General features: G+C 38.6%; 1 protein-coding gene across 2 annotated transcripts in view; it reads right to left on the bottom strand.

The window, feature by feature from the left end:
- The window catches only part of LOC109921451 (hepatocyte growth factor), a 48,531-nt gene extending 31,188 nt beyond the window's left edge, over positions 1 to 17,343 (bottom strand). Inside the window, exons 1-8 of one of the 2 annotated variants that reach the window (XM_048610491.1) lie at positions 17,185 to 17,343; positions 13,213 to 13,369; positions 7,994 to 8,106; positions 6,236 to 6,350; positions 4,038 to 4,180; positions 3,620 to 3,740; positions 2,579 to 2,697; positions 1,332 to 1,497 (exon numbers count right to left, since the gene is read on the bottom strand). In XM_048610491.1, the coding sequence (XP_048466448.1) occupies positions 1,332 to 1,497; positions 2,579 to 2,697; positions 3,620 to 3,740; positions 4,038 to 4,180; positions 6,236 to 6,350; positions 7,994 to 8,106; positions 13,213 to 13,369; positions 17,185 to 17,236 (986 nt within the window). In that variant the 5' untranslated portion in view covers positions 17,237 to 17,343. The remainder of the gene's footprint in view (positions 1 to 1,331; positions 1,498 to 2,578; positions 2,698 to 3,619; positions 3,741 to 4,037; positions 4,181 to 6,235; positions 6,351 to 7,993; positions 8,107 to 13,212; positions 13,370 to 17,184) is intronic. The other variant, XM_048610490.1, reaches the window with a different exon arrangement.
- Between the last annotated feature and the right edge of the window lie 262 nt (positions 17,344 to 17,605).

Raw genomic sequence — 17,605 nt, 5'->3', positions numbered from 1 at the left:
TGTGTGTGTGTGTGTGTGTGTGTGTGTGTGTGTGTGTGTGTGTGTGTAAGGTTGAGTTCATAAGGGGTTGCAAGTTTTCATTTGTAGAGTTCACTGAATTTGATTCAATTACTTGTGGCTAGAATCTAATGGCCTGTAATAAATATATTTCTTAAGAACAGAAACATGATTCTTCTTTCCTATCAATCTGGATCTAAAAAAATCAGGTAATTTTGTGGATTTCGCACACTTCTTTTTAAAACTAACTTTTGTGATGACTCAAGGAATAACAAGGTTTGATTTCCAGTGTGCTTTCCTGGTTAGTCATGACAACAGTATCCTGGATTGTTTGCAGATATGCAATGTAACCCAGACAATCAGTGATTTTATTTTCATTTTGATGTGCACTGATGTCCTCCAGAGAGCAAATGTTAATGAATGAATTGTGAAGGGCTTCAAATTTCTAGGTGAGTTGGTGTTAGTATAAAAATTGAACTTTAAGCGAGAGGTACCTGAGTTTTTAAACTGTGTAGTAAGTTTATAATTACATCTAGACATCCTTCATTGTCTTGAAAAGCCGAGTTCATATTTTTACAGCGATGTTCTCCAATATAAAAAAAATCCACGGATTTTAAGAAAGATGAAACAATAGCAACACATTTTCTGTACCTGACTGACAGATGAAATGTGTTTGTAGTTTTCTTTGCCCCCAAATAAACAGCATCAAAAGGTACTTGTCTGTCAAGTCTACTTCATGCACAGAGAATGGAAAATTGACCCCATCACAACTTTTGCTTTCCTTATCGAAATTTACTATACAATTTCTCTTTGCGCCTCCAAAGCCTCCAGTTCTTCAGCTTTATTGCCTCTGAACTACGATAGTATATTCGACAGAGAAGTAATTACAGTATTTGAATTGCATTTGGGTGACAAGACAGCAGAATTTAAGGTTAGGAACTGCATTGTCCCAGTTTTTTAAATTCATTTTATTGCCATTAGTAAAACTCAGTATACCCAACATCCACCATCAAAGAGTAAATTCTTAACCATCTTTGCATTTCAGAGAAAGCTACACCAACATGAGGAAGATCGAAATTGAAGAATATGTTGATATGGTGAGAAGAATTAGAATAGGATACACAGTGCTGAGTATATACACCAGTATAGACTAGTTCAGCCAAATGGCCTGTTTAGCAGCTGAAAATTCTGTTATATTCTGCTCAAAGCAATAGATCACACTACCGTTTCAAGCGTTTAAAAAGACAGAACATCTGGAAAAAATTAGAAAGTCATATAAAAAAAGGTCAACCATACACAAAGTTTATAACCTCAACAACAGCAAGATTACTCACTTGCATTTATAGTTCTCAGGGGTGAAGTTATGATGGTGAGGATACTGAACATCCCAGCGTTGGCAAGGGATTCCTGAAGGTGTGGTGTTCATAGTTCCCCTATAACTCTCCCCAAGGTCTTTGAAGCATTCTGTAGTCACCTCCAAATCATGATCACAGTTATGAACTGAAACAGTGATAATTGGTTAAACAGTAGAGGACTCCTTACAAAATAAATATCTTATTGACATTAGAACATATTATAGCACAAATCCAGCGTCAAAATGCAACTTTCATAATCCACCTTCTTCAGGAACAGCCAGCTCCCTCCCACAAATGTTGAAGTATATGCAATAGGCCCAAACATCCAATCTGTATACCTTCCAAATTAGCAATCATAAATTAACAACAACTTCTCTTGTTCATAGAATCCCTACAGTGTGGAAACAGGCCCTTGGGCTCAACAAGTCCACACCAACCCTCGGAGCATCCCACCCAGATCAATCCCCATATAATCCACCTAATCTACACATCCCTGAGCGCTACGGGCAATTTAGCATGGCCAATCCACCTAACCTGCACATCTTTGGACTGTGGGAGGAAACCGGAGCACCCGGAGGAAACCCACGCAGACACGTGGAGAACGTGCAAACTCCACACAGACAGTCAGCCAAGGCTGGAATCGAACCCGGGTCCCTGGTGCTGTGAGGCAGCAGTGCTAACCACTGAGCCACCGTGCCACCCCAAATATTCACCAAAAGAATAGGATGAGACATATTTCATTAAACATCCTAAAACAATTAATTGCATAAAAGTGGATAAAGAAAAGCATTGAGGAAAAGGCAAGTAGTAAAGCCCAAAAGGTACTTTCTACTTTTGAAAATTTCCCCAAGTGATTAGTGGAACTCCAAAAAAAAATAACAGCTTCTGAGTCATTTTGGTGCTGATCAGGTCATATCGTATCTGAGCCAATCTGGACATGGAAGAGGGATCTTATAAATAAGATTTATTAGTCATATCATTGCCCTTGTAATCAAATGTTAACAATCCAGTGTATGAAGCTTTGCAGCAGTCAATAAGTTTTATTCCAGCTAGTGATTCCACTTAAAGGAAAATATGAATCATTCTTCTATTTTTTAGGATTGACAGCACGTGTTAACTAAGGAAGTCATTTGTAATGACAATAAGCTTCAGTGTAGTTTATTGCTGATGCAGAAAGCCCCTTAGGTGTTTTAGTTAAGCCACAAAATAAATAAATAGTTACTTACCACATTCTTTAATGTCACAATATTCCCAAGGGGTATGGGGGTCAAGTGTGTAGCACCAAGGCTTAGTGCGGCCATTAGGATTACGGCAATAATTATCATCAAGCCCTTTATCTGGAAATCTACAAAATTAAAACAAAGAAAAAAAAAATCACAGGCCTTGCAACGGCTCATCATTCTAAAAGTGTTAAGTAGTTTCAATGCCATTTTTAAGCCGAGATAATCAGGTCATTTTTTTTTTGAAGAAATATGCTCACAAAATCCATCATGTTTCAAACATTTCACGAAATGGAACAGAATGTGCTACAAAGAAAAGTTAACAAACAAGAGGAAACTTTGCAAATATTTACATGCCAGACAAGTTTGGTTTACTGCAAGAAGAATACTTGTGGCAGCGAAAAGCAACTTTCCCATTTCAGGTAATAATGCAAGTAATCAGAAACATAGAAAACAGATGTAAGAGTAGGCCAGTTGACCCTTCAAGCCTTCTCCACCATTCATTATCATTATGGTTGATCATTGAGCTCATAACCCTAATCCCATCCTCCCCTCATATCTCCTGATCCCTATAGCCACAAGGGCTATATCTTCTGCTTCCTGAAAACACAATGTCTTGGTACTCGTCTTCTTAGTCAAAATATTGGACACGTTTGCATACTGTCAGACTGTTATATCTTAAATTTCCATTGCTCACATCAAGCACCCTTCATGTGCTTTGAGCAAGATTGCCAATTTGGTTTTTGTTTTTTGTGGCAATTCAAGGCAGCTTTTTGTGTGGTTCTGCAGTCACAAGGGAGACCGTCAGAACATATTCCATATTGCTCCTCGCCTAGTGCAGCGAATTCATGTTGAAACCACTAATGTATTTATTCCTTTCATGTGAATTTGAAAATGATGATTCAATTCTTTGTGCCAATATTGAGCATGTCTTTTGAAAGCACCATCTTTTAAAAGATCAAAGTTATTCAGAACAAATTTGGTCGCTTCATCTTGCTGGTCACCCTCTAAATACACACCCCTCCCCTGCATTTCAGCCTCTCTCACCGTTCGGGATTAAATCTGTGTTTGTGAGGCATCTGAAGGTCCCAGCGCTGACATTCCTTTCCAGATTCTGTGTGGTCCATGGGTCCCCGGTAGGTTTCTCCATTACATGTCATGCATTCAACTACATTTCAAAGCAACAAAAATGAAATATTTTGGTCAAAGTTTGCTTAAAGCGAAACACTGCACAATTTTTTTGAAGTGGGGTGGGTGATGAATTGGAACAAAAAGAAGAACAAGTTGACCATTTCACAAATGATTCACATCATCCGGGTCAAACGCACACCAAGAAAAGCTTTTCCATGTTCTCAGACTGACCACAATCCAGACCAATCATCTTGTGAATCAGGTCTTGTGAACTATACTTCACAATTTTGCAAACAGAGATTCAAATTCTTTGTGTATTCAAAGAATATGTCACCTTCTGAACATTGTGGAATAGCACAGCTCTCCAGCCGAATCCTTGGATGCATAGTGAAACACCACGGACCTCCGTCATCACCTGTTGGATTCCTGCAGTAATTCTCTCTTAGGTTTTTATTGTGATTGTTTGAAGGCAAAAACCTAGACAGATAGACAGAAGTCGTCTCAAGTTAAAGGCGTATGAAACGTGCACTCTGTCTAAAAATTATGAAATCTATTCGTTTAAGTTGTGTAATCAAACAGAAGAAGAATCAGCTGGATTTGATCAATCTCCAATACTATGTCTTCTTACCCCTGGGAACTGTGTTTTAAATGTAGTTCAGACACAGAATAAAATGCTACGCCTTCTGTAAGAGTTCTTAAACGTCTAAAATTAAGTTAAAATAGTTTCAATTTGATTCCACAAACACAGTTAACAGCACAAAATACACTATTAGGCCCAACTGCCATGACAATTAAAACTCCATCCAAAAATTGTCAAAACGGTTTACTGCTGCAAATGAAAAAGAAAATGCCATCCCTGAATATATTCTCATGCTTCTGGAGTCAAAGTTAAGATCACTTAGTGAGCTTTAACCTGCACTTGACCCAAGTAATAAGTCAGCCAAAAAGACAACTGATACCAACACTTGATACATGAATATTGTATCACAAAATGGATATTCTTCAATTTAAAAGACAGAAACATTTCTCAAAAGGAAATTAGTGTTGACTTTTGTTAAACATACATCAGTAGATGAAGTTTTTTTAAAAAAAACGTGTTTCATGTTTGCTTACTGATGTTTTATCATCACTGCATTATTTGGTCCTTAAGTATTGCATAATATTCACATTGTCTATTGTTCAATTTTCTTTGGTGAACTTTAATACTGGCCTTTTTTCTGAAAAAAAAGTCACCTGACCTGAACATTTGTGTTATTATTCGTGGTATATACTTGGACTATGTCTTATAAGTGATAAATAGAACTGTTTCAGTAACTGAATCGTCACCATGGGACTAAAAAGGATAAATTAAGGAAGCAGACGTCCCCTTCAACTCGGCTATTAAAGTGAAAAAAAAATGAGGATGTCATAAGTGAGGAGTGAGTTCCAACTCTTCAGAGATTCAGACAGTTAACTGCTTTCCCTAGCAATGTACAAAGATGACAATCATTGATCCACTTAAGCGTAAACCAGTTGATTCACAATTCTAGATTTCAAATTCTAGTTGTGATATTTGAATAAAAAAGAATTGAACTCCCAGTGAAAGTTGGAAAATGGCTTTGTGTTTAACTTTTGAATCATGTAAAAAAAAAGAATTAATTTTTAAAAAAGGAACAAAATTAGTGCTTTCAATGGATGGAGAAATTTATTACATGCTCTCATAATCCATTTTAGAAATGATCTAAAGTGGATGCTTTCCTACAATTAAGGGTCTGGTCATAAAACGATGCTCCATTCGGATGGCTGACACAAGAATCTACGGTGGAGAAGTCAAAATTTGCTTGCAGATTATTTGCACTTCCTCAGAAACACCATGGAAAAAGGCTTTATAAGGGAATTGTTCTTCGAAGAAAGAGTATACTCCGCTACGAGTGATTCAGAATGAGCAGATTCTGAACTCACAACAGATTTCTCCGTCAGGGGATTGCCTTAACTACACCCAACATAAATATCATTTGCAAAGAAGAACTGAAATTTTGTTCAAGGACTAATGTGATACACATTTTTCTCCAAAGGAGGGTTCATCCAGAATACCTGAAAACTGTGAAATCTAGTTTTCCCAAAGATAATGTGTGCCACACAATAAGCATCACAAAAAGTGTGTGTTTTAGCATTTTGCAATCTTACAGCTTAGTTAATAATAGCTGTATTTTTCTCCATGGCAATCCTTTAATGGTCCAATGGCGGCGGCCAAATTAAACTTCATTGAAGTTCAGAAATCCCTACATTTTAGGACAAATGGATCAGTCAGCCAGCTAAGTTTTAAAGTCCTTATGTTTAAAAAAAGTCTGCAAGTCCAACAGATTAACAAAACCTGTTGGTATTGGATTCAGACAGTAAAGCTACTGTGGCACGGCTAAAGAACATCTTCATCAGTAAGATTGCACAGACAGACAGTTCACTTGGAAGGGATAATATCATCAAGGCAATAAGTGGTAGCTTAAATCAGCAACCCTCACATTCCACGAACGAACATTAAACAAAAAATGTTACCTGTGGTCATGTGGGATTGTTGAATTCCAGTGTTGACAGGTGTGACCACTTTCTGTCACTGACTTTGTACCCCTGTAGTTTTTACCTTTTCCAATAATACATTCTCTAATGTAATCTGCAGAAGAGATGGTTTGTTAAGTTTAGTCCCCTGTCTAGTAAAAGGCTTCCATTGATGCAATAAGCATGAAAGCAAATAACTTTCCAATACAGTGAATAAGTTCTCTTTAGGTTCTCACAGATCATGGAAAATAAAATGAGAATTTCATCCAACAGAAATCGACTCAATTTACGCTGTGGTTCATTTTCTTGAGAGGAGTGCAATGGCTTTGAAACATTTGGGATGGGGAACACATACACCATCTACCATTTCCTAAACACTGAGACTACAGGACATTAAGTCTGCAGGATTTCTAGGATAGCTCTTCGGCATTGAGTGATTTAAAGAGCTGTTGTTTTTTGCCTGTTGCTACTTTCAATGTCATTGCATTGAAGCAGCAAGTCTGGCTGATTTACAGGCAGCTTGCCTCAATTGTGTACTGGTGCCAAAATTCAATACATTTACTGGCCAAGATTGACTGACCTGACTAACGGCATCTTGCAGAGAGAGTTATATATGAAATCCATGCCATGTGTTGCAGAGACAGCAGCTACTGTCAAGCATTGGGCTGGAAATGGTCTAACTGAAGTGGCCTGAAAGCTGGCACAGGTAGTACATTTGTGTAAGGATAAAATTGCGAAGTGGTACAAAGGGCTATCTTCATCACCACTTTAGCAAGCTTACAACAAAAGGGCATGATGCTCGATTGCTCTGGATACATATCTCTTCCCTTGTGTTCTGCTTAGGAATGGGGTGTCACTGTTAATCCATGCCTGTTTAGTTATGAATTTTTATTCACGAACGTTCCCTCCTTCCACCACTGTCACAGAAGCAGCAGTGTGCCCCAGCTACAAGCTGTACGATAACAACTCACCAAGACTCTTTAACAGAACCTTCCAAACCCACAAACACTTCTAACTAGAAGGATAAGGGCAGCAGATGTAAGGAGTACCACCACCTGCAAATTCCTCTCCACCGCCCTGACTTGAAAATATATCATCGTTCCTTCAGAGTCACTGCAACAAAAATCCTGGACTTCCCTCCCTAACTACGCCAAATGGACTGTAGCAGCGCAAGAAGGCAGCTCATCATCAGCTTCTCAAGGGTACCTAGGGATGGCCAATAAATGCTGGCTCAGCCTGTAATGTCTACATCCCATAAGTGTATAAACAAAGAAATCTATTACGACATCCACTTCTATTCCTTCCGTTTAAATTCAACTTGTTCTATTCCCCATACCCATTGCTTTGCAAATAACAAGTTAGAAGATTGGCCACAAATAATTCTGTTCCATGGGAGTTATCCGAAGCCAAATACTGCTCAAGATCTGCAAACAATTTTAAAACTTAAAACTGAAAGATAATGGACTTCAAATCCACTGAAAACTGTTAGTCTACAAGAGGTTGCTTGGAATGATTCCTAAGATGCAACAAGACTTGATATGCCAATAATTAGCTACTTCCAAGCGTTGTTACATGCTGAGATAATGTACCAAAGTCTAAATTCACATATCCACACAGAGGGATCTGTAAACAGGACAGCACGCCAGAGGCGGAAATTCTAGGTATGTTTAACCTCCTTTCAAAATGCAGCTGAACCAGAAATGCCAACAACATTCAAATTAGCACATTGGAAATTTATGCAATTTTTTAAGGCATTACCTTTTCTCTCATAAAGATCAAATGCTTTGTCCGGTTTTCCTTTCACCCCTTTCGTTTTGCTGTTAAACGACAGCCAATGACACCGCTTCTCACTTTTACCAAAATAAAAGGCCCTGGGGAGAAAGCAAGCACAAGTCAGGCTGAATGCTTTGGGTAAAACTGTACCAGACAAGTTTCATTCAGAAATATGAACATCTGTAATAAGTTAAGCACCTATGCTCCTATGTTTTATAGCTGCACAAAATAATAAATCTCTCTTAAAACAGATTCAGGATGAACAGGTTAATAAACACACAGTAACAAAAGATGCTAGAATAAAGAATTGATTTTATTTTTATTCACTAATGGGATATGGGCATTGCCAAGTGGGTTGGCATTTGTTGCCCATCCTTAGTTGCCCTTGAGAACTTGGAGGTGAGCTGCCTTCTTGAACCACTGCAGTTGGACCCACAATGTTGGTAGGGAGGGATTTTCAAGATTTTGGCCGAAAAACCCTGATGGAACAATTATATATTTCCAAGTCAGGATGAAGCGTGGCTCGGAGGGGGACTTGAAGGTGGTGGCATTCCAATGTAACTGCAGCCCTTCTCCTTTGAGATAGACGTGGTCATGGGTTTGGAAAGTGCTATCTAAGTAATTTTCGGCAAAATTCTGCAGTGCATTTTGGAGAGAGTACACACTGCCACTACTGAGGGTCAGTGATGGAGGGAATGGATGTTTGTGGATGTGGTGCCAATTCGGTCAAGCTTGGTTGGGAGTGACATAGTTTACCGAAAAAAAAAAACTCGTGAAACTATTGTGAAAGATTGCAAAATCATCCAATTTACATTCACCTGGAGTTTTAGCTTCTGCAATCCTTTGCACTAGTTTTTAAAAATATTCCACAATGTACAGCCCCACCTACAAAACTGGACTTCCTCCAGAATGAAACAATCACCATTGGGAGTTGATATTCATTGCATTCCTTTGTGGGTCTTCAAAGAAACTTTAGACACTAATTTTTTTTTGGGGTATGAGTCTGATTTGGATCATACTAAAGAGAGCCAGTGTGGACTTGACAAGCAGACTGACCTCTGCCTTTTCTGAAAGACTGACTTTTAAAACACAAATACACACACAGACAACATTTTGAATGTATTTTTCTGAAAATTTGTGAAGACATTAACTACTGTACTACAAACATATGAACAAGGAACAAATGTCGGCCACTCCATCCTCCGAGCCTGCTCCACCACTCAATAAGATTAATTTTAATCTCAACTCTACAATCCTGCATATCCCCAATTACCTTCCATCACCTTAGTAATCAAGCATCTATTCAAATCTGCCTTAAAAATATTTGAAGAGCATCCAATGTCTTTTTAGGAAGGGATTTCAAAGACTCTCAACCCTGAAAAAAATGTTTCCTCATCTCTGTTTAAAAATAATGTGGCACCCATTTAAAACAACTGGCCCTAGTCCTAGATCTTCCCACAAGAGGGAACATCCTTTCAGTGTCCACCCAGTCAAGTTGCCTCAAGATCTTGTATGTTTTGATCAAATCGCCTCTGTCTCTTCTAAACTCCAGAAGATACAAATATAGCCTTCTGATGAAAGGCTAGTCAGGTTATCTGCTCATTCCAGGTATTAGTTTAGTAAACCTTTCTGAACAACTTCCAATTCATTAACATCCTTCTGTAAGTTCAATGATCAGTACTGTACACAACACGAGATGCAGTCTCACCAATGCCCTATATAACTGAAGGTTAACTTCCCTACCTCTTGCATTCAATTCTCCTCAGAATAAAAGATTACATTCTTATTAGCTTTCCTGATTACTTGCTGCGTACTAACCTTTTGTGATACATGCACGAGAGCACCCAAATCTTTCTGCATCCTCTCACCATTTAATACTATGCTTCTTTTTTTATTCTTTCTGCTAACGTGGACAATTTTACACTTTCCCATATTGTACTCCATTTGCCCAGTCACTGAACCTATCTACATCCCTTCGTTGGCTCCTTATTCCTCTTCATAATTCAGCTTCATACCTATCATTGTGTCATCAGCAACTTTAGTATAATACCTTCTGTCCCTTGATCCAAATCATTTATATAAATTGTAAAGAGCTGAGGCCCCAGCACCAACCCTGTGGTACCCTCATGACATTCTGCCATCCCTGAAAAAGACCCACTAATTGCTCCTCTCTGCTTCCTGTTAGCCAGTCAATCTTCTATCCATGCCAATGTGTTACTCCCTACATCATGAGCTTTTATTTTCCTCAATAACCTTTGATGTGGCAGCTTATCAATGCCTTCTGGAAATCCAAATACATCACAACCACTGGATCCCCAACTATCTATAACAACAACAAGTTACTTCTTCAAAGAACTCCAATGAATTAGTTCAGTATGAATTCCTTTTGACAAAACCTTGTTGGCTCTGCTCGACTGCCTCAAACTTATCCAAGTGCCTTTTACAACATTTTGGGATAAATCCATTTTCAGTTGTTTTAAAATCAAACTTGGATTTGGAAATGTAGTCCACTTCTGCGATGGATGCGCCTAACTTCAATAGCAGCTTACAAGAAGGGAAAACTAGAAACATAGTAGGAACACAGTAGTAGGGCCAGTTAGGGACCAAAAAAGGAGATGTACATATGCAGGCAGGGGGCATGTCTCAGGTCTTCAATGAATATTTTGCATCTGACTTTAATAAAGGAAATGTTATTCAGGTCATGGTAACAGAGTGGTAACTCAATCACTAGGAAATTTCAATATAGAGAAGCAGGATATACTGAATAAGCTTTTGGCACTTAATGCTTACAAATGGACCGGAAATGGATAAAATGAATCCAAAGAAAGAGACAGTGTGGAAATTGCAGAGCCACTCGAGTTCTTTGAAGAGGTAATGGACAGAGTTGGGAAGAATAATGATGTTGATGTGGAGTACATGGACTTCCAAAAGATATTTGGTGCAGATGCCACATGATAGACTAATGAAGAAAGTTTTAGCTAAAGGAACAAAAAGGTTCAGTGGTAACTTGGATATAAAATTGGCTGAGGGACAGGGACAGAGAGTGATGGTCAATGGTTACTTTTTCCAAGCCAGAAGAAGGTTTGTTTTGGAGTTCCCCAGGTCTCATTATTGGGACCCTTGTTTTTCCTAATATAAATGATCTAGATTTTGGAGTGCACGGGAAAATTTAAGATTGCGGATGATACATAAATTGGAAGTATTTTAAACTGTGAGCAAGATGGTGTAGAACTTCAAAATGCTATTGATAATTTGGTGGAGTGGGCAGGGATGTAGCAGATGAAGCTCAATGTGAAGAAGCGTGAAGTGATACATTTTGGAAGAAAGAACATTTGACCAATGGTTCCCCTTCCATAGTGTTCCTGGCTCAACTCCCTTATTCCTCCAAAACTCTCTCAGCTTCTCTCTTACTCCTCACAAAACTTTTGCTCACATCTTTTCACATTTCTTTCTATCCTTAACCACACCAAACTCTAATCTCCACAGCATCACTGGATCCCTACACTCAAACTCTTGCTATAACTAATACTGCATTGAAATCATTGCTCTTTGTGATTAGAATTCCAAAACTCACATGTCATCTTCCATTTGGTGTACACGAGTATCAATTCTTTACTACAGAATGTCAAGAAGTTGGAAGCCGAGCACGCAAAGGGTAGCAGGGCTTATGTGGAAATGCATCCACATAAATACATGCAGCATCTCATTGTGCTTAAATAGAAACAGAAAATTTTGTGAACCTCAGTGAAAACAGAAGCTGAGTTAACATTTCAAGTCCAATATGACTTCTTCAGAAGTGAACAGAAATGGAGAGGTGATGGCATTTTGACTGATGAGATAAAGGGAAGAGTCAGCTGATACAAAAAGGCAAGGTCAGTGCTGGGTTAGAGGATGGGAGATATTAAATAACAATGATCAGTTTATAAAGCGTTGGTCTAGATTAAGCACTAATGGCAAAAATAAAGGATAGTTCTGTGCAACAGTAGAAGTATGTAAACAAGAGGCAGCTTGGTACTTGGTTAAAGTAAGCAAAACGGAAGACAGAGTTCAGCATATGAAGTTGAACTCAATTACTGAGTCCAGAGGCAATTATGTGATGAAACAGAAAAGGAGGTGCTGTTCCTCAAGTTTGTTCTGAGCCTCAATGGAGCACCGCAGCAGACAAAGGAGAGAAATATGAGCACAAGAACAAGGTGGGAAATTAAAACGGCAAGCAACTGGAAGGTCACGGTCATGCTTGTGGGTTGAGCAGAAGTAGTGACTGCCCAGGTCAAATGGTCAAAAGCATGAACGCTGACATTCTCACTTCAGCATAGTAAGCACAGTGAGTAGAACACAAAGATAAAGACAAACAAGGTTAGACATTCTAACACACCCTGTCCCTAAGAGCTGATGATAAAACATTAAGAATCAGGGTGCATTTAGCTCAAATACTTGGCTTGACACTAAGAGATATAAAGGCTTGTGGAAAGAGTGCAATAGGTCAAATTCTTTTCCTAATTCATTCTCCTCTTGTAGATGTGGTGAACTTATTCATAAAAAAGACGTGACCTAAACAGGACACATTTTAGCACACTTCACCACGTAATAATGAAGTCTCATCATAAAGTTACAAATTACTTTTCACTAGATTCTCTTTGAATTAGATTATTAGAAATTTGCCAAATTAAAGCAGCATAAGGAAAGACACATACAGTATAAAAATGGACAATTCATTACATCTTCATATCATTGCAGCAAGTTTCTTTTTCGTCTCTAAAATATATTATCACCACAAAACAGAGATTTTTGAAAAACCTCATTCATGCTCCTTAATTTTTTTTTTTAAATAGACCCACAGATAATGCAACTGTTGCCACCCATGGCACTGGACTGAATAAGATGCCAATTTCTGAAGTCAGCACAAACAGGGATCTAGTCACTAGACAGGAGAAACTACAGGGTACAAACTTGCTTTTGGCTTCTAATTGTAGATAACTCTAATTTTTCCCAAGAACAGCCATCAGAAATGCTTCATGTTCCTTGTGCAGTTGAAAGGAGAGAATGAGGTGAGGAGTTTGGAAGTAGTAAAAGTTGATGTGGCAGCAATTATTAAGCAAGCAGTAGCCTTATCCACCATTACAGCCTCCATCCCATAGTATTCCCAACATGTCAAGCACCTAAATAGAATCAAATTATTGGCCAAACAAATGGTATCTAATTACCTGCAAACAAATCCTTTGTATTTCATACATCGCTTCGCACATTGTTCAATGTTGTCCATTCTTTTTGACTTTTGCTGCAGAGACTTTTTAATCAATACATGTCCAGAAGTCTTCAGAAAATTATGAAGAGCATTTTTTCTTGTTGTCATTGAATCGACTGATGAGAAAGGGAAACAGTATCTATAAATATCAATTAAATTAAAACTAAGGCTTCCACACTTTATACCAATACTTAATGAATGACACGATAAGCGCAGGGCAAGCTGAACTTTGAATGTCTGCATTACTGCTCATCAAGAACCTCTTCATTGTATGTTATAGCACATTAACAGCCCAATCAGTATCCCATGAACAAATTAGCCTAACACATAGTTCCGTTTACTCCTAATACCCTGTAATAGTTGTTTTCTTCAAATAAGTATCCCATTAAGAAGAACAAATGTATGGACTGTATTTTAAGCGAGATTTATGGTAAATAATTCTGCAATCTATTCATCCTTGCTGAAAGTAATCAAAATTACCACACTTCTTAGTTTCACTAATCAACACTTTCTTCCTGTCCACAACTCCTAACATTCTTCCACCAAAAAGGAACTTCAACTTCTCAAGCTTTTCTTTATAACTGTGATCCCTCATCTCTGATAATACTATTATGAACCGTTCTCCCATTGTTTATACATGGCTTTTTCCAAATAGCAGGCAGTGACTATTCACAATAAAAATTAAATTATTTGGATGTGGGGACTAAGCATAGTACCTCCAAATTTGCAAAAGACACAAAACTGGGTGGGAGGGTGAACAGTGAGGAGGATGGTGAAATGTTTCAGTATGATTTGGACAAACAGTGGGTGGGCAATTGCCTGGCAGATGCAGTTTAATATGGATCAATGTGAGGTTATCCACGTTGGTAGCCAAAACAGGATGGCACACTATTATCTGAATGGCTACAAACAGAGAGGAGAATGCACAATGAGACCTGGGTGTCATCGTACCCAGCTGAAGGTAATCATGCAGATCTAGCAGGTGATAAAGTAGTCAAATGGTACATTGGCCTTCATAGCAAGAGGGTTTGAGTGCAGGAGCAGAGACCACTCCTGAAATAGTGTGTTCATCTTTTGCCTCCTTATCAGAGGATGGATGTTCTTGCTATGGAGGGAGTGAAGTTTACTAGATGGATTCCTGGGACAGCAGGACTGACATATGAGGAGAGGCTGAATTGATTAGGATTGGGTCTAATTGTTTAGGATTATATCCGCTGGAATTCAGAAGAATAAGAGGTCATCTCAGAAACCTACAAAATTCTAACAGGACTGGGAAAAGGATATTCCCAATGGCCAGGAAAGATGGGAAATTTCTTCACACAGAGAGTGGTGAACCTGTGGAATTCACTGCCACAGACAGCAGTGCAGACCAAATCATTGTACGATTTCGAGAAGGACTTGAATATAGCTCTTGGGACTAAAGGGATCAAAGAATTGGGGGCGTGGGGGTATGAAAGCAGAAATAGGTTAGAGATCAGACATGATCATAATGAGGGGCAAAGCTGGCTCAAATGGCTGAATTGCCTGCTCCTGCTCCTATTTTTCTACATTTGACTATCCACATTTCACGAAGTGTTTATAATATTTCATTCTGTATTACAGTCTCTGACACTTTGCCAATAACAAAAGTAACTGTCTTCTAAATTTCCCCAACTCATCCCAGTTTCCTTTCGTTATGACGTGGGGTGTCACATTTGGTCACCCCTTCAGTCCTCTGGCACAACTTTTGATTCCACAGAAAGTTAAAGTTGGAATTCCAAGTGACAGTACAACTTTACAACTGATTTGTTGCTTCAACTTAAAGTTCAGGTATACGGAGGGATATTGACTGAACATCTAACTCAACAGCTTGCAATAATATACAAGCAGGATTTCAGGAAATTCCAGATGATTAAGATATTTTCCCACCACTTTAGTGCAATGTATAATAGGCATGAAAGAGGTAATTAATTACTTTATACTCATGAATCATAACCACTTCAAAGGCATCAGCACTCATTACAACACCACTGTTTCTGGTACGAACATGACAGAAATGATTAGCAAGGTTGACAGAAATAGCGTTAACCATCAATGAGGGATTTACATGTAGTATCCAACATTGAAAGCTTGCGTGCTAGTTAGAAGTCACAGCAGTTGTTGCCAGGTATCCAAAACAAATTCCAACTGTAAATATGCAATCCTGTCTTCATGCAGTAACTTCTGATGATCAAGAAAAATGTGATTGTTTCTTGATTGTCAATCCATACTTATTATAAACAAAAGAAAAATCAGCAAATAAATTAAAAGGTTTGAAACTAAAGCACAGCTTTCATCTGAAAATTAAAGGTAAGCCACAGTTGGGATAGCTGCTGTCTTTCCCATTGATGTACGTTCCAATTAGTCTGTGTTCTCTCACAGTTGATCTCCTCTCTTCATCATTGGGTTGTATTTCAGACTGTCAGAACACTGGAGGTCAAGATTAAGCATTCTGGAGGACAACCAAACAAGCCATGGCTTTCAGAATCTGAACACTAGTTATAATAGACTAGGGTGGAAAATCTGTATTTCAACAAAATAACCATGAATTCAATAATAAACTTAAACATGCCCTTCAGAAAATTAAAACAGTAGCAATTGTGGATCACTGCAGCTACAAATGTTAAACTTAGAATTGATATAGCTAAAATAATGACAAGGGAACAATCAGCTTAGGTAATCCTAGTTTTACCTGCATTTATTTTAAACCAACTGAAATCACAATTAATAAAGAAGAGACATACAAAATAGTTCAAGTTACTTTCGAGAAGCAACTTTTTTTTTGATTGGGCTTTTAGCTGTTTGTATGTCAGCTGTCAGTAACCATGTTCAAGGAGGAGAGGTGGTCACCCCACAATTATTACTACAGTGTTACGATAGGCTTTGTTGGTCTTCTCGTTTCAACCACAGATCATTCCTTCAGTCAAGTTAAAACAGCTCAACAAAAGACATTCTATTTGCTATTAGTCAGGGTTGCCTCCAATTTAAATTATTCCTTCATGAAGGAAATAATATTAACAATAAGAGGAGAATTAAATGTTTTAAAAGCCCCTTTCCTGCTTTTCTCCACTTTGGATAGGAAGGGGACATCATCTGAACGATTGAGGGAAGTGTGGGTTGAAGTGAGCTTCATTCTACTCCCATCCTATAACTGTCCCTCTGGGGCAAGGGGGAGCTTTAGTTTTGAACATTAATGTTGACCGGAAGTTCTCAGTCACCCTTGTAAGAAAACTCCAACCTTCCAGTTACTTGGCGTAATCACTTCCACGCACAGCAGAGTAACTTTACTCAACTCCAAAACAAGCTCAATGCAACATAAAAGGAAGCCGTTTTTAAAACAACGACAGTAACCCCGCCACTACATACAAGTATTAAACCAGTCCTTTGTATTTAAATGCTTCTGTTTCTCAAATTCTAGATTTTCAGAAATGCCCAATGTCTGACTGTGAAGCGAGGGATCAGTATTTCATACAGAAATTCTCCAGTAGGACCTGAACCTCTGAAGTTTTGTGCGAGGGACAAATCAATCAGGACCACGTCCGATAACATAGCAAAGTGAGGAAAAGATAGGAAGGCGTGATTTGCACGGTACTTCTTCTAGACCGTTCTTAAATGTCTACACAGCCACTGTTCGCTACTTTAGAAGATCGGACCATTGCAATTAACAATTACTCAAGCACCGATTCCAGGACAGGGAGCTGTCGTTCCTTATACAGTCTTATTTGACTCAAGAGGACCCAACACTTTCATAAAGGTCTCGAAAGCGCAGACAATGTTATCGTGCAAGTGGAATTTCCCCGCTGTCATGACGCAGATCCCGTTGAATTTCCTCTAGCTTCCTACGAATTGTCTTTTCAGTAACTTGTTCGCCCGCGTTACAAACACATGCACACAAAAAGCAAAACATTCCAACCTGCCAAGATGAGCGTGGGGAGGAGCAGTAAGAGCCTGATCGTCCCGATCATGGTGACTGCCAGCAACAGATGTGAGCACTGAATGCTGCTCCAAGGGTTTTATTCTCTCCTGGAGTGTTTTGAAAACATTACTGGAAAAATACATTTTTGTCCGTAAAAACTACTCTCAGGAGGCCATCCAATCCTACGACATCCCCGCCCCTTCCCGATCTCCACCAATCACCATGCTGCTCACTGGTTTAAGACTATTTCATCAGTCAAACAAAATTAGAAAGTGAAGATAAGGATCGGATTACTGCAGTTCTGAAGGAATTACTGGCAATTTAAAGGAATGTTTAAATAAATCAGCATTGTTTGAGGCAATAATATCCAAACCATGCTCCTATTATAACATAGATAACAAGGTGTAGAGCTGGATGA

This window comes from Rhincodon typus, chromosome 22 (genome assembly GCF_021869965.1).
Source record: "Rhincodon typus isolate 14 chromosome 22, sRhiTyp1.1, whole genome shotgun sequence".
Lineage (NCBI taxonomy): Eukaryota > Metazoa > Chordata > Chondrichthyes > Orectolobiformes > Rhincodontidae > Rhincodon > Rhincodon typus.
Note: the sequence above shows the minus strand (reverse complement) of the source record. Positions and strands in the feature narration are given on the sequence as shown.